At 38.3% G+C, this 25,237-nt stretch overlaps 1 protein-coding gene across 2 annotated transcripts in view; it reads right to left on the reverse strand.

Moving 5' to 3' along the window:
* Positions 1–25,237, reverse strand: part of aopep (aminopeptidase O (putative)) — an 84,558-nt gene that overhangs the window by 34,412 nt on the left and 24,909 nt on the right. For both annotated transcript variants that reach the window (XM_082188248.1, XM_082188247.1), the window contains exons 8-13: positions 23,351–23,453; positions 23,162–23,269; positions 21,393–21,436; positions 17,044–17,104; positions 12,000–12,062; positions 11,355–11,438 (exon numbers count right to left, since the gene is read on the reverse strand). In XM_082188248.1, the coding sequence (XP_082044374.1) occupies positions 11,355–11,438; positions 12,000–12,062; positions 17,044–17,104; positions 21,393–21,436; positions 23,162–23,269; positions 23,351–23,453 (463 nt within the window). The remainder of the gene's footprint in view (positions 1–11,354; positions 11,439–11,999; positions 12,063–17,043; positions 17,105–21,392; positions 21,437–23,161; positions 23,270–23,350; positions 23,454–25,237) is intronic.

The raw sequence follows: 25,237 nt of genomic DNA on the forward strand, positions 1-25,237 counted from the left end.
TGTTCTCAATCTAGGGTTTCAGGTTTATAATAGGCTGCAGGGATTAGAACGACAACGCAAAGGCATGTGAATGAACAGTAGCTAGTGGAGGGAATACTTACTAGTACAAGAAACAACAAATGCCACCCCACCCACATACAACAAATTAATTTGGACGCAAATATATCCATAAAAATCTGTGCGAACATATGGTCATCTTTTAATTTGAGTGTCATATTGCAGAGCAGACCTCCAGAGAGAATGAAGCAAACACAACAGAAGGCTGTAGTGCGATGGTAAGTGCGTTTTAATGTGCTATTGTCATCCTCCCTTTGTGCCCTAGCAGCGCTGATTACAGCAAGCCTTCCAACACGAAGTCCACTGATTGTGCCAGTCAGGCGGGCATCTATTTCTGCCCGCTATTCCTGTCTGTACCATTACTACTCGCTCTCTGGCCCCTCTCAATTCAAGACCCAAATATAGTGCCATCAAATGGATCTGATAAGGGCTCATTTTCCTGGCCCACTGCCAGCAAGCAAGAAAATCACTGAAACCATTTCACAATGGCATCAGTCCAATGGCATTTTGATTTGTTGGGGGGGGGGATTCTGTTTATTTTTAAATTTCGGTACAAACTTTTGGTGGTGTGGGAATTCTGAGAAAAACAGATGTGTTTCTTTGCTGAACAGAGATTATGTACTTCAGATTTAAGACTATGAGGGGAAGTTAGCATTATAGGTATGAGAGAATTAATAACAGTGTTTTGTGCCTCCTCTAAAGGATGAAACATATAGCAATATTTAATACAATATTTAGCAATTTCTATATACAATACCATTCAAAAGTGTTTTTTTTTTTCATGAAAGTAATAGTTTAATTCAGCAAGGATGCATTAAACTGATCAAAAGTGACAGTAAAGACTTTTACACTGACATCAAATGATCAAATTTCATATAATAATATCTCATCCTTCTTTTTAATCTTCTATTCATCAAAGAATGCCAGGAAAATGTACCATAGATTCCTGTTTTCAACATTGACAATAAGTAAATGTTTCTTGATTTTTGCAGGATCATGTGACACCGAAGACTAGAGTAATGATGCTGAAAATTCAGCTTTCCCATGCAGGAATAAATAAAACTTATATAAAAAAAAGTTATTGTAATTATAATTCACAATATTACTGTTTTTAAATGAATAAATGCAGCCTTGGTGAGAATAAGAGACTTCTTTAAAAAAAACATTAATATAAAATTTGTAGTCTGCTAAAAATAAATAAGAAAAATAAATTGCAAAGTTTATATATATATATATATATATATATATATATATAAAAAAACACACAGACACACACACACACACACACACAATACATGCGGAATTATGGCACAAAAAAAATAACTTCATTGCAGGAAGAGTACATTTCCAGCCGCATTTATTTAATAAAAGCAACATTCTGTCATTAAATATGACAATATTGCTCCATAGCAATTTGCCACCTAGTTATTAAATCTAGTTTTTACTTGAATTTGACACTAGCAGTGTATCTACAGTATGTCATTAGGTTAAGGCCGAAGAGTCATTAATGAAGCAGATTTCTTTAGCAAATTGAGTTTAGTAGTTCAGAAGTAGATTAGTCCATTTGATTGTCTCTAAACTAACCTCTTGTCACAACCTTTCTGAAAAAAAGAAAGAAAATGCAACCAGAAGAGTCACAGCATTCATAGCCTAAAGTCTTATTATGATTTTCTCCTTTGACGGAAGCACTTCGGCTAAAACAGCCCAAATTGATCTGTGCGCCTAACGACAAACAAACCCCCTTTAAAAGTGCAGTTATTGGATTCATATGTGTCTCCCTCGATAATCTCCACGCCTGTGAGCCCAACAGCATTAAGCCCCTGCATTAAAGAGTCTGCCGTGTATGCTGTGGGCTTTACAAGTCTGCTCTGTAGACCTTCAGAGAGTGGAAGTGTGCGAGGGGAGGGGGAACTCAATGAGGCTAATAGTACCATAGTGGTCCGTGAGACCCGCCGTCTCCCTCGCTCATTACCGAAAAGCTGCTTTGCCTCTACCAGACAGATGTTGGAGAGCGGCACTTACGACCAGTGAGAAACGAGATGAAGTGATGCCGAGTCACTTCACTACGTTTTTTTATTTGTGACCGTTGATTTCATTTCCCACCAAATGAGGCCCAAGGAACATGATGCAAAACATGCATGGAGTCGTTTAACACGAAGCTCGTTTGAGCACTATATGCTACCTCTCATTTAAGAAACCGAATTTATCCGCAAATTGGTATTTGTCATAAATCCAATTGGAGCTTGAATGTCACGGTTGTGGAAATACTGAGGGGCGACCATATGTAATCAGTTAAAGCGATGTGTGTCTGTGTATTTCCTAACTGATGCCTTTTCCATGTGCACTGGAAAGACAAACACAGATGGTATTTAATGACACTAGAGATGTTGCTAGCTATTTTTTCGGTGAGGAAACCACTCACGTTAAAAGCTTTGAGCCCTATTCCTCGGAGAAAACGTCAGCTTAGGCTTTCGATGGAAAAGTTAGACTGTTTGCTGATTAAAAACTTAATGATCTGAATCAAATGATACAATGATATTTGTCTCTCTTGCATTGAAGAAACTGTCGAAACAAACTTATTGTATGGTTGTAGCTGTAGCCGAACTCTCCACCTGACTCAAAAATCACAGTACAGGCCATAACTATCATCATCATCATCACTAAGGGCCGTCATTGGGGCAAAATAGTTCATTCAATATGCTGAAAATGTTGTTCCACAAAAGAAAGATATTTTTTTGTCAGTGGGGTCCAAAACACACTGGAAAGAAAGCCATACAGATTTGAGTTAATGATAACAGAATTTAGATTTTTGGGTGAACTATTGCTTTAAGCGTATACTGAACACCACATTAAGACCCAGACGTCTCCAGACACATGTTAAAGTGCTTCTATGCTGGATGGAGGGAAAAATGGAGAGACCGCAGAGTTCTGCTTTCATGCACCAGGAGTGGCAGAGCCTTTTATATACATACTGTTCATATAATGCTCTGGCTTTTAAAGACCCTGGGTCTACATTACAACCCTCTCCGTTGTTCTCTAGCGAGCGAGCGCGCCCAATTACCGTATCAAATAAAAGCCATCAACTATATGAGGTTTGCTGATTATGATGGGCTTGCATAGGAAGTTGGACGCAAGAGCTCTTTTGAGAACATGGCTTATTGCATCCTCATATAGTACAAAGCAGGCTGTGGAAATTATCAGCCATGCAATTCACAATAAAAATCTGTGCACAGGCTAACGCTAATACACACGCATACCAGGTATACAGCCTCAATAACAGGAAAAATGAACGAGCACTGCCAGTGCGGGCCTTTACGCCAATGGTTGTCACCAGGTAGATGTTGTAACTATACAATCTGCATGCAAAAAGCTCTTACTACATTGACGAACATTGTACCGAAACATTGTTTTTTGCAAGCGATACAGTGGGGAGAACAAGTATTTGATACACTGCCGATTTTGCAAGTTTTCCCACTTACAAAGCATGTAGAAGTCTGTAATTTTTATCATAGGTACTCTTCAACTGTGAGTGACGGAAAATCCAGAAAATCACATTGTATGATTTTTAAGTAATTAATTTGCATTTTATTGCATGACATAAGTATTTGATCACCTACCAACCAGTAAGAATTCCGGCTCTCACAGACCTGTTCGTTTTTCTTTAAGAAGCCCTCCTGTTCTCCACTCATTACCTGTATTAACTGCACCTGTTTGAACTCATTACTGTATAAAATACACCTGTCCACACACTCAATCAAACAGACTCCAACCTCTCCACAATGGCCAAGACCAGAGAGCTGTGTAAGGACCTCAGGGATAAAATTGTAGACCTGCACAAGGCTGGGATGGGCTACAGGACAATAGGCAAGCAGCTTGGTGAGAAGGCAACAACTGTTGGCACAATTATTAGAAAATGGAAGAAGTTCAAGATGACGGTCAATCTCCCTCGGTCTGGGGCACCATGCAAGATCTCACCTCGTGGGGCATCAATGATCATGAGGAAGGTGAGGGATCAGCCCAGAACTACACGGCAGGACCTGGTCAATGAGCTGGGACCACAGTCTCAAAAAAAAACATTAGTAACACACTACGCCGTCATGGATTAAAATCCTGCAGCGCACGCAAGGTCCCCCTGCTCAAGCCAGCGCTAGTCCAGGCCCATCTGAAGTTTGCCAATGACCATCTGGATGATCCAGAGGAGGAATGGGAGAAGGTCATGTGGTCTGATGAGACAAAAATAGAGCTTTTTGGTCTAAACTCCACTGGCTGTGTTTGGAGGAAGAAGAAGCATGAGTACAACCCCAAGAACACCATCCCAACCGTGAAGCATGGAGGTGGAAACATCATTCTTTGGGGATGCTTTTCTGCAAAGGGGACAGGACGACTGCACCGTATTGAGGGGAGGATGGATGGGGCCATGTATTGCGAGATCTTGGCCAACAACCTCCTTCCCTCAGTAAGAGCACTGAAGATGGGTCGTGGCTGGGTCTTCCAGCATAACAACGACCCGAAACACACAGCCAGGGCAACTAAGGAGTGGCTCCGTAAGAAGCATCTCAAGGTCCTGGAGTGGCCTAGCCAGTCTCCAGACCTGAACCCAATAGAAAATCTTTGGAGGGAGCTGAAAGTCCGTATTGCCCAGGGACAGCCCCGAAATCTGAAGGATCTGGAGAAGGTCTGTATGGAGGAGTGGGCCAAAATCCCTGCTGCAGTGTGTGCAAACCTGGTCATGAACTACAGGAAACGCATGATCTCTGTAATTGTAAACAAAGGTTTCTGTACCAAATATTAAGTTCTGCTTTTCTGATGTATCAAATACTTATGTCATGCAACAAAATGCAAATTAATTACTTAAAAATCATACAATGTGATTTTCTGGATTTTTGTTTTAGATTCCGTCACTCACAGTTGAAGTGTACCTATGATAAAAATGACAGACTTCTACATGCTTTGTAAGTGGGAAAACCTGCAAAATCGGCAGTGTATCAAATATTTGTTCTCCCCACTGTATTTATAAATAATATTTCAATATTATTAGACATTTAATCAATGATAGGTTTTCTTTAAACAAATTCAATTTAACACAAAAACCATGTATCAAACCAGGCCATACACACTTCAAACACACCAGCACATGTGCAGTGTTTAGGTTCTCATTACGCAAGTCAGTCATTCAGTTGGCAATACTGGTTACAGCTTTGAGCTGATCTGCATCTGACTTTGAAGTTTAAATACATTCAAACTTAAAATAACTTTTCTGGTCAAATGATTGCATGTTGTATAAACCCCTCTGATGTGAGGAATGTGAAGTATAGTGTGTGTGTGTGCGAGTGTAATAAAAAGCACATGACTTCATGGTTTATTCTCTCTAGCATTTGTTCCTCTCCACAGCCTCTGTCCTTCACTTGCTCCTCCGCAATTGGACATGGACCCTGGATCATTCCCACACATGCAGACAAGAGACACATGTGACATCTCTCTCTTTTGGACAGTACGTCCACGCACACTCCAACATGACAGAAAAATCTCAGTATTTTTGTCAGGTTTTCCAGTAAAAATACACAAACATACATATATAAGAATTTAAATTTACTAGCGAAGCAAACATGTTTTAATTCTTTTTTCTTACTTTACTGGAAATATTTTATTTTTCAGAATGTACTGTTATTTACTGTTTACACTTAAATCAATCAATCAATCAAATATTAATTTAATTCAAGATATATTAGCTCTAATTTCATAAAAAAAATAAAAAAAATGCAATAGTTTTACTGAAAAAGACAAATACTGATTAAGAATATGTTTTTAGAGAATATTTATGGATTAAATGTATTTTTACACATTGGATAATTGTTTCCCCCTTTGTATTTAGCATAAATGAACAAAACTAAAAACAAAAACTAAAAAAAAATATTTACCAATGCAACCAAATTTCTTTATTCAAGACATATCTTAAATGTATCCTGTTTTAAGAAAATGTCAATTTTTATTCTTTAATAAAAAAAAAAAAGACAAATTTATGATTAATTTTCCCTCCTTTACAAATCTCATGTTATCAGAGAATATTTCTTGAATAAAATTACTTTTACACAATGGATAACTGTTTGTTTCTGGTATTTGGCATAAAAAAAAAAAACAGTTATCAATGAGATAAGAAAAAAAATACATTTTATCCAACATATTTCTCAAATAAATGTATTTGTTTTAAGAATATTTCGATATTTTTTTAACTGGAAAAAATCTGAGAAAATGATTTTTGTTTGTTCTTTACAAACCCCATTAAAATATGTCATTTTAAATTTATCCTCAACAATATGATTGTTTTCTTAATCTTGAAGCTTTATGGTGTATATGCATTTGTCTATGCGTGTATGAGAGGCACTATCCTGTCAATATCCGTAGTAGCCCTTTTATATTCCTGCATTTTCCCTGACGTGCAGTTAGCTCATGTGAGGAATGAGTCAGAAGTAATGGAGGAGACCTCCCCACCTCTTCCCTTCACTTCTGGCAAAGGAGGGGCTGAGAGTGAAAAGGTCAGGCTTGTTTTGCTTTTGTTTATGAATATTTTCTGTTAGTTGTTTTTCATGGATATCGCCAAACTGAGCTTGTCTCTAATAACAGTGAGATTCCAGCCCTGGCAGTCGCACATAACCGCACATTTTTGGATTGAATTGTGCACTGTCTGATGCCAAAATATTCACTAAATGCAGACATCCCCCTCTCTATCACACACACACAACTCCAGACATTAGGAACTATAGTCTGTCATTTTGTGCTCTCAGGTCTTTGGAGAGGATTTGGATTGAGGGGCCTTACTTCCTTTACTTCTTCCTCCAAATCCAAAAATCAGCTTTGGGTTCAGGATGCGGATCACGGAAAAAAAAAACGTCAGGAAAAGAATGAGTTTGAGACTCTAAGGAACAGAAGGAAACAGGTCACGGCAATCAAGAGCTCTGTTGGACATCTCAGTGCACGGTAGTAAAAAGGAAAATGGGTTTATGCTGTCAGAGGCCTGCGAAGATAAACTTGAGTGGCGTACATTACCGCAAAATATCGAACAGGCCACAGGAACATCCATTTGGCTATGCAGAGTAACGGTAATGTCAGCACACAACAGGAACTTGGACTAGGCTCAAAAACACACAGTCCCGCAAGTAACCGCTTTCATCTACATTCCAGCGAACGTTCAAAGGAGCACACGACTGTATAAAACAAATGCCGAAAAAGGAATTGAAGAAATGACCGTGAAGAATAAAGATAAGGTGTTTGGTGTATCTGCATGTCACTATGGTTTCAGGCGCTGCGGTCTAAGTCTATGTTACTCATGAATGTGACCTTAATTTCAGACAACCCAGCATTCCTTTCCTTGACACTGTATATGCAAAGAGAGATTTCACAACAGCTAAACCTTAGAGCATTGAGGAACATCATATAGTGCTATAGCTGTAAGATTACCTGTTCCTAAACCACCACAGCTTAGTTCATACGATGGGGTGCTGTGGTTAAATGAGGGTGATGCAAACTGGAGTCTGGATCGAATTTCATTTACCTATCGCTTCCTCATATCTTTCTATCCTTTCTTTACTATCCCCTATTAATAGAAGTGTCAATAGGGCCAAAAAAATGACAATAAAACTGGACTGGTTTGGACCATGAATGGAGCACCTGTGCAACTTTTGAGAGACTTAATCACAGGGTACCTGAGAGGAACTGTTCCTGTAATAGGAACACCACTTTCAACACAACTGTCATAGGTATAATTCCAAGGAAGAACACATACACTGAACATATATAAGGGTTTCCACAAAAATATTTAGCAGCACAACTGTTTTCAACTTTGATAATATTAAGAAATGTTTCTTGAGCACCAAATCAGCAAATTAGAATGATTTCTGGAGGATCATGTGACACTGAAAATTCAGCTTTGACATCATAGGAATAAACTATATTTTAACATATACTTAAATAGATAAAACAAACATTCAAAATAATTCACAATATAACTGTTTTTTGGGTCATATTAATGCAGCTTTGTGAGCATCAGACACACACACACACACACACACACACACACACACACACACACACAACATTTTCAAATCTTACTGACCCAAAACTTTTGAATGGAAGTGTAATGATAAAATGTATAGCTTGAATGCTCTATAAATCACTTTGAGAATGCAAAATTTTCTTGGGCAAATTCTAAATATACCACATACACCACTTTTTATAGCTTAAAAAAGAAAATAACAAATAATAGAAAATAATCTAAAATAATATAATCTAACATAATCTAATATAATATGAAAAATATTTTCATACTATATTTTCATTTAAACCCCCCAAAATGTGTAGAACTTTATAGTTTGTGATCTTTGAATTCAGCCAAGAGGTCAATGTGACATTTAGATCCTCTAATGGGCACACATTTTCTCATCACACGAATTCGCAAATCAGAGTTCAGAACTTTCATAAGCAGTGAAAGCAATATTTCTTCACATTCGGGTAAGCTCGCGTTTTCAGTCATCCCCATTTGCATTTGTGTTAACGGAAGTCAAAAGAGCAAGTCTAGTATGACCACAGCTTATGTAACTTGGCATAAAAGTTTCTGCCACTGAAATCAATCAAATAAGTGTACTGTGAGTCTAATAAAGTAGTGACTTTCAAACAAGGACACCTGTGGCTCAATGTCAATATTACACATTATATAAATGGTTAGCAGCTACGTGGGAGGCTAGATAATATATGAGAACGTATGGAGGCCGGTCCCTCAGTCTCTGTGATTAGCCGGTGCAGACAGGCTCTCTCATTAGCTTGGCGTTGGATGAAAATGGTGCAAAATGAAGCTCATTATCACAAAGCGTAACTAATATAGCACAGCAACTCCCCAAACACACACACACTCAAATGGGAGGCAATAAAAAAACCCATTCTTTTCTGGGCCAAAACTTTCATTTCACATTAAAGTGACCCTGATCTCAGTCTGGGGTTAGCGGGGGGTGTCTGGACCTGAACAGTGCCAATTACCTATGATGTAATTACCTATGAGAGCGGAGCGTTTGCTGCACTGCCTGTAGGGCCCACATGCTCTCCTCTCGCCCCTCCGTCGCTTTAAGGGCCCGGCCTGAGCTTGATTTATGGGGGAGCCGAGGATGGGGCGCCTGCTTTTGAAGTCCATGAATGTGCAATATAAAATACACCTGGAAAGAGCCAGGGGCTCCCAGCGCCTTACACGAGCAGGGGGTGGGGTGAGAGGAAGGGGGCATGAGGAGAGGAGGGGTCACCAGTGTTTCCTTTCAGGTTGGCTTTTATGGCACCACTTCAAACAATCGCTCGCGCTCTCTCTTTCTCTCTCTGTCCCCACCCTGGTCATTGTACAGAGCCAACTGGACTGTAATTGGTCTTTCTTCTCTTTCATGGGCCTGTCTCTCTCTCTATACACCCCTATCATTGTTCTCTGAAGTAACATGTAACAAATGTGTCAATTCACCAGGTGCCAGAAAGACTGAGCTTCTCTACTCGTTCAGAGAAGTGCGGTGTGGGGAGGTTTCACAGCTAACATCTGTAAAACATCTTCAAAAATATCACATATAAAAAACGATCAAACTTTGAGCTGGATGATGATGATGAGAAAATTGTATGTGCTAAATCAGTGAGGACATATTTCACTTGCTGTACAATAGTTTGACCATGTAAATAACATGGCGCATGAATATGGTAATCATTAGATACATTGTATGTAGTGGTGTCCAAAAAAGCCGGAAAATCTGGATTTTACCTGGAAAAAGTTTTAAAATTAGGATTTTAAGTAAAGAAAATTATGACATAAAATATATAATATAATAGCATTGTATGTGTAATGTAATATGTAATGTCTTTTTTATATTAAAAATCCTAACAAAAATTCTATTATAATTAAATTCTTAAAATGTATAATTTCATTTCAAGGTTTAGGATTTTGAAAAACTTAAAACAAAGAAAAATTATGATATAAAATGAAGAATACTGTATAACATTATATTATTTATGTCATAACTTTTCTTTGTTTTAATTATTCAAAATCCTAATTCTAAAATGAAATTAAACTATATTATATCAAGTTTTCTATTATTTAAAATGATTTATTAATTTTGTTAATTAAAAAATATATAAAAAAATAATAATAATAAGAGCAACATACTTTAAACAGTGGACTCAGACATTTGGATCCCACTATATATCAAAATACCACTGAATTACCATCTGACATCATCTCTATTGCATGGTTATACTTTTACTAAGGGTTAACATCTTCATCAAGACAAATGGTAGCAGCTGTAAAACGTGACACATAAGAATGTCCTTTTTCACTAAGACAAAGTAATGTCTATAGTACTTCAGAATATTCTCTTAGCTCCAGCCACTGAAACACACACATACACACCTACCACTGAAGTGACAAAAACAGGATCTTGGCGCAGACATTACATCAGTGCTGAAACTTGAAGATGACATAACCTAATCCCACTAGATAGCACACACAATACACACACCCAGCACACACACATGCAAGAGTTTATGATGCTAAATCTGCCGCCTGATTTGTGAACATACTTTAATAGAGGCCCGACCGCACTGTTTGGTGTGCAGCCAGTCGCCGTGCAGATTCCACATGTGCGCGAGTTTCAGCGAGACAAACTGTTTGACAATTTGGGTAAAGACTTGACTTGAATCTGTATACACGTACGCATAACTTCGAAGTTTCGATAAACACAGAGAGAAAAAGAGTACACAAAAACATCATGCTCATGCACACGCATAAACTCACACGCTCAATGAGCAACAGGTATCTTCCTTGGCGGGAGATCAGCCATTTTGAAGCTAAACCCCAAAGGAGTGACTCATTGCCATCACATGATACGGCACATAAAAAAAACACCGGCCATAAGCTATTTCAGGTCGTGCCTTGATTTCCCCCCCACCTATCTTCTGTTGTCGGGTGGCCAAGGGGCGGACACATAAGATGGGTGTATGTGTGAACCTTTCTCCAGCATTCAATGCCCTCCAGTGCGTCATCTGCGTACTAAAATCTGATAGCCCTGCTCCACAACGAAACTATGTGCAAACTTGTGCGAATCTTAAACGGGCAATCTGAGAAGAGCAGAAGTTGGAGGACATCATTAGGCATGATTAACCAAAACTATGGACGTTTCCTAATCCTGAATGACTGAACTAAATGGGAAATTATTAAGGAAAGATGCAGTGAAGACAAACGGGTGGGGTGAGATCTATTTAAAGCCTGCTTGGCAGGGTCTTACCTCTTTGAAGTTAACCTTGGGCCCTGATCTTTTCCGCTTGCTGCCCTTTCCACCAGAGCCACTGAAGTGAATCCATTTTGCAACCTGCGGAAGAGGCAGAGGAGGGCGGGAGAGAGAGATAGAGATAGAGTGAGAAGGTGAGAGAGACAAAGACATCGTAAAATACCTGCCGCGCCACATTTTTCGCCTACTTCTCTGTAATGGAATAGTTGAATATGATGCACTCCGCACATACTAGCTCAATTCAACAGTTTCAACGCTGAAGGACGTCATTCAAACATCAGAAAAATAGATACAATGACTGAAAGACACTCAATAAAGAGCATCAGGGTAAAATCCCTTACTTTTCAACACAAAATACACCTTCTAACACTGTGATTTCCTCTCTTAGCCACTGAGTGATGCTGCAGGTACGAGAAACAGCAAATACGATCCGCAATTACACAATAAAGACGATTCGAACCACAAGCATTCTCAAATACTTTCTCAAAACAGAAGATCCACAATTATAAAAGTTACCAAAAGCTCTTGAATTAAGTAAATGAAGTGCTACAGGTCATACATGATGAACTATTAATCTTCAAGGGAAGTAAGATATAAACAGGTGTTCAATGGGAGCTTTAAGAGTTAAAAAAAGTGCTTTACCTCTTCTCTGACTTCTTGCACCGCTGGAGTCCGCAACCATTCTGAGCAGGAGTCCCTCAGCCACTGAACAAGAGGAAGAGAGCAGCAGAATGTTGAGTGGAGAGAGAGAGAGAGAGAGAGAGAGAGAGAGAGAGAGAGAGAGAGAGAGAGAGAGAGAGAGAGAGAGAGAGAATCACTTGTTCCTTGATGGGAACTAACCACTCGACACGGCGAGCTCTGCGACCAGGAGCACGAGTATCAAACCGAGGACAAAATCCCCTTATTAAGTTGAAACGGAGGAGTTCTCCTCTAAAGATCCGTGCTTGAGATCTTCCGCACGCTCGCTCTGCACTTAACCTTATTAAAGCTCGCACCGACGGCGCACTGAATACCTTCCCTCACTGAGAGAGGGAGGAAAGAGAAAGGAGGGGAGCGAGTGAGAAAAGGAGGAGGCAGAGAGATGAGGTGTGCGTGGGGGGGAGCAGACGGCAGTAAAAGGTCTGTGAGCGGAGCTTCATTGTAATCAACAGTGTTCACTCCCTGTGCAGTCAGAGGAGGGGCCGTATGTCTCTCTCTCTCTCTCTCGCTCTCCGTCACACACGCAAGCACGCACACACACTTCTCTCGGGGCCACTGCTCTCAGGAGGACTGTCTCTTTAAAACTGATGAGCTGTGTGTGCATAGAGGTGTGTAAACACAAAGGCAGGTATAGAAGGATTTCACAGACAGGCTGACACGGCCTCTCACAGGTAATAAGAAACATGTGGGAGATAAGAGGAGAAAAACAGATCCCTGTCAATTACAAAAAAGTCAAGTGATGGTATAAGTTATTAGTACATTCATATACCATGGTATATCAAAGGTAGTTCAAGAAATATCACAGTACTTTTTTGTTACCACGTGCATTTTTACATCTTCGGAAGAAAATGTGCAGTGTTGTGGGTGGTTGCCAAGGTGTTGCTATGTGACTGAGTGGTTGCTAGGGGGTTATTTACTCGCTCAGATTAAAAAGAGCCCATATGCTTCAAGTCTTGTTCAGACAGGCAGCAAAAAATCAGATTTATCTGATTACAATCTGACTTATAGCAAGGGTGAAAACCAGGGTTATTTTAGTTTTATCTTAATTTATTTTTCAGTTTGTCCAGTCAGATTATTTTGGGCGTTTGTCTTTACTCTGTGTATATTATTGTTGTATTTTTCTGCATAGTAATAAGTATGTTAAAAAATATAATTATAGTTTATCAAGTTATATTACTTTATTTCAGTTAACAATCAAATCTTGCCACGCTATTCAAAATAATACTATTGTAAATAATCAATGACTTATTAAATCTTTGAACTAAACAAGTTTATTCAATCACAAAGTTTGAATGTCCCTGTTTCCGTTCATTTATTTTCAAGATCTGAAGTAAATTATACCTTATCCATTTCATTATGGCTATTAAAGTCATGCACAAAGAACTCAAATTAAACCATTTTAAAATTATCCAAAACACAATCAGTCGAAACCTGTTTTGAACATTGCATCCTGCCGTCACAGATGGTTAGGACAAAAACTCTCATTAACATATAAAATGTTGTGTCACGTCTGGTTAGGACACAGTCTAACTATGAACAGTCAACCTACAAAAAGAAAAGAAAAAGTATTTTAAATATGGCTTGGGTTCCTATTTAAATGCAAGTCTATACATTTTTCTGGCCATTTTATTTTTCCAAAAATGTTAAGTCTTAGAAAAAGTAGCACATCTCTCCTCATGTGTCTTTATGTGCGTGCATGACTTTACTAGCCACTTTAAGAGTTAAAGAGACGTATTTTTGCTACTCCAGGGAAGAGAGAAAGTCTGCGATATGTGTGCTTGTCTATGTATGTGTGTTTTTGTGACTTGTGTGCACTTTCGGGAAAGGAGAGTGGGCAGAGCAGAATTTGACTCTCGGGCTGCAAACTGCCATTGTTAACTTGGATACCACACATAGCAGTTTTACGGCCCAGATTGCCTGGTTCATTCCCGGCACAGCCAGGCCTTTGTGCGCCTGCAAGACACTGCAATCAGCCCCCTCTCACAGCCAAACTCGTAAAGTACTCGCAAACTCCCATCTCACGCATGCTGACAGTATATACGATAAATGTAGTATTTCTGTATTCGTACGTCTGTATGAACTCCAAAAACCGGCCTGCTCAAAACTAAATTGGTGTTGAACAGTTAACAGTGGGATGCTGCCCTTGTGTTGGCGGCACAACAGCGACAGCTGCTTTTTACGATGACAGACGTGCTAACTGCTCTCACAGCTCTCTGTCTGAACTTGAGATGGATTTTTTTATACTGTATTATCTGTCAAATGATCTGATCCTTCTTACTTTCTTAATACATATTCCTGGTTTTAACGTGCTTTATATAATTCATTGAACAAACCAATCGTTCATCAAAAAGGTTCTTTTAGGTTACGCACATGCTATAAGTCTGAAGGTCGTCGCCCCCCTGCGCACAATTAAACATAGCTTATTGTTTTCGTTCGTGTTTATGCACACTTTACACAACTAAAAGCAGATTGCGCATGTAAATTATAAGATCATCTACCTCACCGACTGTAATTATGATCCCAAAATGGCTCATTTTGAGTACAATTTCGTACACAAGTGTTGATTCTTGACAGCATGTCAACAAATGACACGAAGGCATGGCTTGCAGACATTTTTACACTGCTTTGCACAGAAAAATATGGATGGATAGCACTTGAGGAGACATGGGATTTCATTAGCTCTGGTTTAATGCAATTCGCTCGCTAGTGAGTTTGTTAATACTCATAGACACGATTTTACCTCAAACAGATCTTTGTCTTTTTTATTAAAAAGAGGAAGCTGCCCACCACAAGATTGTGTGCTCTAGTAGTATATGCATGCTCACTCAGACTGTAAGAAGTGGACAAAAAATACACACTCAAACTCGTCCCTCAAACACACACACAATTCCTCTTTCAAGCCTAAAATAACTGGAAATGAACTTGCATCTGCTCACTAAAGTGGCAGTGAGCTTGACATTGGAGTGAATGCCACCTACTGTATGCTGCGTCCCAAATCCTAGAGAGCTGCTTAGAGCCATGTACATTAAGGCAATAGTAGCAACGCACAGATTGCTACAAAAGGTAGGAAACTTATACAGTCTCTTAAAGTGACAGCAAAATAATTTACTCACCCTCATGTCATTCCAAACATGTATGACTTTCATTCTTCTGTAGAACACAAATGAAGATACTTTGAAAAAAAGTTATTATTCAATGAAAGTCAATGGGGTCCAATGCTGTTTAGAAGTCATACAGGTTTGGAACAACATGAGTGCACTATCCCACTAATATACCTTGTTTTTGCGAAATCCTAAAGCAGAATTGCATGTATCCTTCATGGAGAAAACAAAACCAAAATCTATTGCGACAAGCTCAGTGAAAAAACATAAATCCAAGATGGTGGAGAAAGCAGGTGATTTATAAATTCTTAAAACATTTAATTCAAAACTCAAAAATATTCATAAAATAGATCAGCATATTTGAAAAGTGATTATTCTTCCCAATAATTGTATGTGCTATGTATTTTTAGCGCAATTGTAATTGCGCTCTTAGCTTAGCAACATGCTAGCATCATATTCTATTGAAATCAATTTCAAGTCAAGTGTCTTGTGCAGAGAGCTACTTGTGAGTTTCAATATTGGTTTGCCTATGAGGTTCCAGGACATTTAGGATTCTGCCTTAGAAGACAGCGTCCTATGTAGGCAAAAGGATGCATGCATAGGTTTTTGAACAGAGCTCTAGTTCTCTAAAACCAGCTTAAATTTGCCACTGTGAATTCCTAATGTCCTGAACCACAGCTATTTCCATACAGTCGCACCCAAGCTAATGATCTGAAAGCTGCTTTGCTTTTCTCTACAAAAGGTAAATGTCAGGATTGGGATTTGGTAGGCTGCTCTGAGCGTATCCTTTCAGCAGCAACCCACAGCGAGTGGAGTCAAGGGAGGTCATGAGATTCAGATTGTCCCAGCCTTAAACCCACCTCAAAATGCAGATATAGCAACTTATTATGCTCGCTCAAATGTTTGCCATCTTAAAAATAGCACAATGAAAAAGAGAGCTCCGTTCCCATCTCATCCCTCCCTTTTGTATGTGTGTGTGTATGTGGCTGTGATTGTTTATTGTGGGGATCGACTATTTCCTGCCATTATTTATTTAGAGGAACGTTCAAGAAGAACATGTTTTTAAAGCCAAAGTAACGGCTTCAAACAGGGGGGAAAAAACAAGGATTTTATCCAAAAGTGAAACTGTTCCCGTGCTGATTTTGGCAGCCATGTGTCATTAGATCCAATGGCGGCGTCAATGAAAATGGCACCGCATGTCAGTCTGGTTGGCCAATGAGGGTAAATCGAGCACAAAACTAAAACAAACTGCACAGGAAGGGAGAGATTAACGTTTGAATGCATTTCTTTGAGACATAGACTCAGGATGGATGAACGGAAAGGCTTTTGTGGTCTTCTCTGGTTGTTATAAAACACACAAAAAACATAAAAAAGATTTTCCAATCTTAATTCAACGAGAGTAGATTCCACACATGCAGCCTACAATAGTACTAGCTGGAAACATGATATCTTCAGTGTGGAAGTGAATCACCTTCCAAACTGTACAAGAATGACTAAATTCTATAATAAACAGTGGCCAATGCTGAAAGAAAAAGACAGATTTATGGCTTCATATTAGTCATCAATTGTTTAAGAGCTTGTGGCAGCCCAGTTTAGAAATGCTTGAGAGGTTAAATGGATCTTAAAGCAAGAGGGAAGCTGCTTCATTCATGCCATGTGTCAGTCCTGGAGAGATATATGCACGCGCTCTATGTTCTATTGCTCAAGAGGAAATGGATTAAAAACGGTTTTACATTCTGGGTGACAGGCATGAGAGGTAGCACCAATACATCTTTTACATGTTGTGTAACAAGCCTGCTTTTATTCCTTTTGCATAATCATAGAGTATATAATCTGGCTTGAATGACCAAACATCTCAAAATAGATCTTGGCTTTTTTCTTCTTACCTCTGGCATTTCAGGTGTATCTAACCAGTCTGAAAAGATGGTTTCAAGTCTGATGCCCCGACTGAAAGAGAAAAGTGATACATTCAGTAATTGTTGGAGGAGATCAAGTACTTCGGCTTTGCTTTCATGTGCTTTAAAATCATGTAAATCCTTTAAATTAAAAGCATTCTTAACAAGAAGTCTACATGCAATGTGCGTGACTACCTGGGTTTTGAATAGTTCAGAATTTAAGATTTGGCTCTCTTTCAATTCATGAGTTAGACTTTTTAATTGAATTGGCCACATGCGACAGGAAGTTGAATTGGAATGACAGGAAGAGGAATGACTAAATCGCAGTTCAACACAGTTTGCAACAAAACCCGAATAATTAAACTTTTTGAATGAATTATTCACTATTGATTATTCTCTTATTTTGTCCCTGAATAAAAAGGAATAATTAGACGTATTTCCCTAAACAATGTTCAATACTAACAATTAAGTCATTAAATCCATTTTCATTTTTTTCTCCATACAATGCCACAAAATGTCCAGATGACTTTTTTTCTCCAAAACACCAAATGTATATCAATTAGTAATATAAAATATTGAGTAATTGTATTTCATTCTGGGAAATAAAGTGTTCCTCCACTATGACCTAAATTTATTTTCATTTTTATTCCATTTTAATGTGACTTCAAATTCCAATTCCAATTCCAATTCCAATCCTGTTTGCTATCTCAATTAAAATTCAACTGGAACTGAATTGTGATTTTCAATTCAACTCTGTATAGATTTGCTTTTCTTCTTTCCCCTCAAAGTATTTTTTTCTCTGGCAGTAATTGAAGCCATTCACCACTTACTCCAAATCAATCTTGTTAATGTGCAAGAGCGCAGACACAAACATGCACACGCACACGCACAAACACAAAGCACATATAATCAACTAAATGGACTGTCTCAGACAGGAACAGTGTGTCTCCAACACTTGAGGCCCTTTGACACAACAGTTGAGCACATTAAGGTGATGACAAATGAAAAGGATGGAAATTTCCATCCCAGCATTGAAGAGGGAAAAGCCCTCAGTGTCAGAGCAAATCACTAAGCTCACCGGACTGTGATTACTAAATAACAGCGCTGTCGTGCCACAGCATGTTGTTGCAGAATAAAAGCAAGGCTCATTCTACAAGCAAATATTCAAATTCATGCTGAGATTCATTTGATGAAACATGAATGCTAATTAAAAGAACCTGTGAAGTACACTTAATAGTGCATGTAAACACTGTTCGTTCTGATATGATTAGTCATGCTTTTATACACAGTGCATTGCGAAAGTATTCATTTTTATTTTATTTTTTGCATTTTATGTTGCTGTCTTGTTAAATTACTTTAAATTACTTTTTTCCCCACATCAATCTACACTCCATACATGATAATGACAAAGCAAAAAAACAACAACTTTGCAAATTGATTCAAAAGGAAAAACTGTAAGTATTCAAACCCTTAACTCAGTACTTACTTATAGCACCTTTACAGCCTCAAGTCTTTTTGTGTATTATGTGACAAGCTTTGCACATCTGCATTTGCTGATTTTCTGCCATTCTTCTCCTCAGATCCTCCAGATCTGTCAGGTTGGATTGGGACCGTTGGTAGACAGACATTTTCATTTTCAGACATATTCGATTGGCTTTAAGCCCAGGCTCTGGGCATGACATTCACAGAGTTGTCCATAAGCCACTCTTGCATTGTCTTAGCTGTGTGCTTGGGTCATTGTCCTGGAAGGTGAACCTTCTGCTCAGTCCGAGGTTCTGAATGCTCTGGACTAGGCTTTCATTAAGGCTAACTCTATATTTTGGTGCGTTGAGCTTTCCTTCAACTCTACAAGTCCCCCAGTCCCTGCCGCTGAAAAACAGCCCCACATCATGATGCTGCTACCACCACACTTTACTGTTGGGATGGTATTGTGCAGGTGATGAGCACTGCCTGGTTTCCTCCATACATGACACTTGGAACTGAGGTCCATCAGACCAGAGAATCTTGTTTCTCACAGTCTGAAAGAGTCCTTTAGGTTTTTTTTTTTGTTGCAAATTCCAAGTGGGTTTTCATGTGTCTGCACTAAGGAGAGGCTTGAGTCTGGCCACTCTGCCATAAAGCCCAGATCGGTGGAGTGATTTTTATCCTTCTGTAAATCTCCATATATGATCATGGAGCTCCATCAGAGTGACTACCAGCTTCTTGGTCACCACTCTAACCAAGACCCTTCTCTATCGATTGATCAGTTTGTCCAGGAACCCAGCTCTAGGAAGAGTCCTGGTTGTTCAGTAGTTTAACATAAGGCAGCAATATAACAAAATGTGAAAATAACGAAGGGGTTTGAATAATTTCGCAAGCCACTGTATGTCTAATTAATAACTTCTAACTTAGTTAAAATGGAAAGCATGCTGCATACTATTGATTACCCAATGCCCCTTAAAATGTGATCATCTTCAAGCTTTCAAAATTATGTTATCCCTTTGTTTTATGCATTATTTTGATGACTGCAAACAAAGTGTTAACAGTAATGAAGTAAAAATAACTGTAGTAACTGCTGGTATTTTGGAGAATATTATGGTAACTGGCCATTTTTATAAGGATCTTCTCATAAACTTTTAAGAAAACTGTTCATAGTATAATAAGCATAGATAATTTGTGATATGCAAAGATAGTCATTCATATGGTCAGATCAATATAACTATAACTACCACTGCCTCATTTGAAATAAAAATAAACATATTGATTGAAAATAATACAGTCACTATACTAAATAGTATATTATAGTAGTGTAATTATAGTAAAATCATGGTAAATTTCTGAAGGAAACTTAAAAAGCATTCTGAACTTGCACTATAAACACACTGCTAATGCAAAAGTCGCATCCAAGAAGGTTTTGTGGGTGGCTGCCAGCGTGTTGCTATGTTTGTGTTTCGTTGCTAGGGTGTTTTTGGTGGTTGATAGGTGGTTGTTTACTGGCATGAGGGAAATTAGCCCACTCTCACCTCAAGCCTATACTATATTCTGGTACAGTACATATGGCTCAGGTGACTCTCTAAATGTACTGTATGTCTAAAAGGGATTTTTTGTCAAACAAGGAATGTTAATTTGCTGAGAACATGAATAGAAACAAAAAAAGGGGGACATGTAAAGCACAGATATCTGAAGTGAGTCAGGCAAACATTAACAGAAGCTGTCGTGGACTTCCTTAACTGGGGGGTGGTGTAGGAGGAACGGTTTGCCATGGAAGCATTGATTTGTCTTTGATCTGACACAAGGAGGCCCATCTGTGATTGTTTCACCACATCAGTCTGCCGTTCCAGCGTTGTGCCGCCATGAATGTTTACACTTCTGAGCAGCAGACACAAATATTGAACGCCCTTACCTTTCAGTTTAATGTAATTTAATCAATCATCAGCCAGTGGCTAGGCCTTAATGAGCAAATGGAGACTACATGAAACCGAAAGAGAGACAGGTGAAACAGAAGAGGAGAAATGAAGAGAGATGAAGAAATGAAGATCGCAGGTAGTAGAGAAAAGGAAGAGAGCTGATTGTTTTACAATTTGCCATGGTACCAACATAGTCAAAACCAATGCTAGTTAAAATCCATAATGCTCCTGAACAAAGTGCTTTTATTAATTATTTAACAACTTAAAAATAAAAACGGTATTACTGTACACATACAGTATTAAAATAAACACTGCTTCAAACAAGTAAAGAATAAATTAAATAAATAAAAATTATATTGTTGTTTGACTATAGTATTACCATTAACAAAACACAGCTCAATTTACACAGCAATGCCTAATGTACAGATCTGATATCTGATATGGTATCCAAAGACATAACTCACTATATAAATAACTCACTAAAGATGTGCATTTTGTGTTTTCTGCTAGCATACGGTAGCAGTGAATATGCACAGTTGAAGCATGAAGCAGCATGAACTCAACACTTCTATCATTCACCATGAAAAAGATCAGAACTACTCTAGACTTCCCACTGGCCACAAAGCATAACAAGATTATGAAGGGCAAAGAAGTCTCTTCATATTTCTTCTATATAATACGTTTTGGGGCAGTTTTAATAACAACATTATGTCAACATGAAAATGATGAAACAGTGAAAAAGGAAAATAAATATTGATGATACAACGGGTGAGTTTGGGCAAGAGAACCAGTGGAAAAATCATTTGAGGCAGAGCTGGAAAAGAAAGATTCCTGCAGAGTCTGGTTTAAATACCTACAGTGAAAGTTCCCCACACTAATAATAAAGGCAGAGCAGCTGAGGAGTTCACTGAGTATGTGTTTTTGAAAGCCAATGTTGACACCATTTCATCATACCTGCTCATTGCTGGAAATGTGTCCAGGAGCATCTGCAGGAAATCCTACAAGAGACAGACCACAGTATAAATGAAAAGCAGCGTGTGAATATCAAAGCTTCAAGCAGAGCATACGGTGTTTAAAAAAAAAAATACTGAAATGTCTTAATGTATTTCTCCACTAGCCTACTACCAAGGTCCAAAACTGGCAATCGAGCTCAACAGTCGACCTCCGGGAGCAAAAAAAAAACAATCCCATTAATTTTCTCCATAGGGGAATTGATTTTTAATGATAACTTAAAAACCTTTAAAGACAGACCTATTTTACTGTGATCAAGTCTCCTACACTCTCAAACGACTTAATATATTTTATGTTCATTGCAAAATATACATATTATATACAAATAATTGTTTCTATATACATATTCAACATCTTTAAATCAAGTTTTATATTCATTCATCATTTTATTTCGATTGTCAATCACAGTGCTTCATAGAATTATAGTTTTTTCTCTGGTTAAAGCTGTAAAGTACACACTCTTGTACCTTTGTCTTTTTGTCCGATTTACTTTTTTGCTTCAAATCATAGTTTGTAATGTTTTGATTCAAATCTTTAATGAAGACTTAGTGAAAAAAAAAGGTCAAAATACTTCCGGAACCAAGGCAATTGAAAAAGTGGACATCCACTGTTGCACTCTGTGGCAAGCAAATTGAGAAAATAGTAAGCTCTTTGTATCTCTCTATGAAACAGCACCTGCCACAAAATTATGTAGACTATTTGTGATCATATTTCCATTTTGGTGGCATAATATGAGGGATACTTCATATAAGTGTTGCCACATGATTTTCTGGAGGGGAAAAAACCTTTATACATCATAGACAAGATTCAGTTACACTTTATTTTGATGGTCCCCTAAGACATTTAGTTGACTATAAGTAACATTGCACCTACAAGTCAACTAACTCTCATAAGAGTATTAGTTGAGTATTAGTAGACTGTTAGATGTAGGGTTAGGGTTAGTAGAATAAGTTGACATGTACAGTAGTTGCAAAGTTACTAATAGTCAGTAGAATGTCTGTTGGGGACCATCACAATAAAGTGTTAGCAGATATTAAGCAGAGAGTCTACACTACTCTAATGAGAGTTAGTGGACATGTAGGTGCAATGTTACTTATGGTAAAAAATGTAATAAAAAAAGTCTAAAAGGGACCATCAAAATAAAGTGTTACCCAAGCTTCTGATGATAAACTGTCCACTACAAGCTTATAGAAGAATGCAAGCTGTGCCAGTACATTGCAGAGATTTGCATCCAGGTATTTTTATCCAAATTTTCAAATATGACTGGATGAAAACAAGACATGAATAAAAATTACATAAAAAATGTATACACTCACTTGAGGTGGATCAATTTTGTAAACAGTAAGACAATGTAAAAACTTTATTTCCTAGATCAAAACAGCTTCCCCTCACCTCAAGTCATTTCACTGACAAATTCGCTTTGAGAGGAAATTATTATTATTTTGCAGTTCCTAATAAAGTTACTAGCCAAATAGCTATTAACTCTTTTCTATATTTACCAGAAGCAATTTGAAATCTCATTTGGTGCATTGTGAGTGTTAATTTTGAACCCTGGATGCAGCTATGCGTCAAATCAAGTCAACAATTACACCTTTAGGGGAACTGGTGCATACTTTCTCTGATACAAGCTGATGGAATGACAGTGAGGTTAAAAGCTACATTTGCGTTCAGGCTAAAAATTAATACACCGCTCCTGTGCAGGACACACTCACCTGAGACAGAATGAGCTGCCCGTGGAATTTTCCCACAAACACTTTGAAGAAGTGCAGGAACTTCTCTTCGCCAACCTGATCAGCCAGAAACTTCAAGAGGAAGTAGCCCTGAGAAAGAAAGAGAGAGAGAGCAACTCTACATAACCCAGAGGATTTCCCAGAGTCTGCACTTTGAGCTATCAGACGTACCTTCAGATAGTGCACCTGCATGAAGGGTTTTTCTGGGTTGAGGGCATGTTTCACTAGTGACGCACCTGACTCGCTCACTTCCCCTGTGTTCTCTTTATTGGGCCTGTGAACAAATACATATGCAAACACACAAACACCACATGAATCAGACTGTGGTCTGCAGAGTTGGCATTTGCATTTCGGAGGCCCATTTCGAAGAAACAGTCGAAGGCCCCAAGAAAGTGACATGTGAAGGCCAAGTATGGAAACCCATACTCGGAATTTGTCCAAGTTAGTGAGAACACATATTAGGGGTAGTGAGTAGTGAACAGTGAACACACACACTGCAAACAGCAAAAATATTTGTTATTGTGGCGCCCAGGGAGCAATTGGGGGTTAAGTGTTTTGCTCAAGGGAACCTCAGTCATTTCCTGCCTGTATTGAGAATCAAACCCGCAACCTTCGGGTAATCAGTCTGACTTTCTTACCACTACGTTAGAGACAATGATAGGCTTGAGAGCAAAGCAATAAAAATGAGATAACAGGGATTAGATAAGTGATTTAATAGGAATTAGTAATACAATATGAACATAGGAATAAGCTACATCAAGAGAAAATATTTATCCAGCAATCTCATAATGTCGTGTTCAATTGACATCTGGGCAAGTGCGGACAGTCTTTCTTGCAGCATGGTGGAGTGCAGGAATAATTTATCGCAGGCGCAAGATATAAATATAGAAAAATAAAATGATGGGGGAAAAAATGTAATGAAACTAAAACTGCCAGTAGGTGGCGGCAAATCGTTGTCTTAATGAGTGAGTCATTCAATCATTCAGTCAAACAATCAGTTCAAAACGGCTGATTCATTCAGGGACAAAGCAAGTGACTGAATCCAAAAGCTTGTTGCCTCGCTGCCCTATCAGGCAATGACTTTGCAGGCAGTGTTTGCGCATGGAGGTACATCACAAAAAATATTTCGGACAGACTTCTGAGGCAGCATAACGGTTTAATGATCTACAACAAAATAGAGCAAGCTTTGGTGGTAACTAAGCAAATATTTAATTGCTACAATAGCAATTTCTCGCTAGAAATAACATCGAAAGTGGAAAAAGCCGGTAATAAACGTACATTTACACAAATTTCAGATGCCATATAGTATATATTTTTAGCCCTTCACTGTTGTATAAAATCAATAAGCTTCAGATTTGCAATAGTGCCGATGTTCCGGAAAACAGCACTCTATATCCTGAATTCTGAATGTATAATATAGGCTATTATAAATCTTAAAAACAAAAACTCATACAGCAAAGAATTTTGCCCTATATATCTTGACATTTTTGCACCAGGCCCCGACCATTTCCAACCATGGTGTGTGCGAATCGTGATGGGGGTGGGGCTCTTTTTAAAGCACAAGCCTTGAGTTGTGAGGCCCGTTTCAAGTGAACGGGTGAAACATAGCAAAGGCCGCTACTGGTGATCTCTTTAATGCAAAGTGCTGCATCTACAGCACTCTGGATAGGAATATACTTACATCAGCATACATTAAGACCTCTTAACAGTTTACTAAGTGTATAAACAATTGCATTTATGAAACCATTACGTCCCGGATAGCTTTTTCTTTCTATAGCACCATAGATAACAGTAATGCTGCGTTTTATGGCTCTTTGTTACATGAGTGCACATTAAGATTACTGTATGATTCAAGTCACGAGACAGGTGCATTTTTTTTTTTTTTACAATAAAGATGCATTGAATTGAATATATATTAAGCAATATCATTTGAGTAAGAAGCAATGACTCGCTCATAAAAACTTAGCTGCATCCGATATCCCTACTTCCCTGAAAAACAGTATGCGAAAACAGTAGTATGTCCAAATTCAAATAACAGTATAGGTGAAAAGCACCCGG

The sequence above is a fragment of the Leuciscus leuciscus genome (genome assembly GCF_965113295.1).
Source record: "Leuciscus leuciscus genome assembly, chromosome: 13".
NCBI lineage: Eukaryota > Metazoa > Chordata > Actinopteri > Cypriniformes > Leuciscidae > Leuciscus > Leuciscus leuciscus.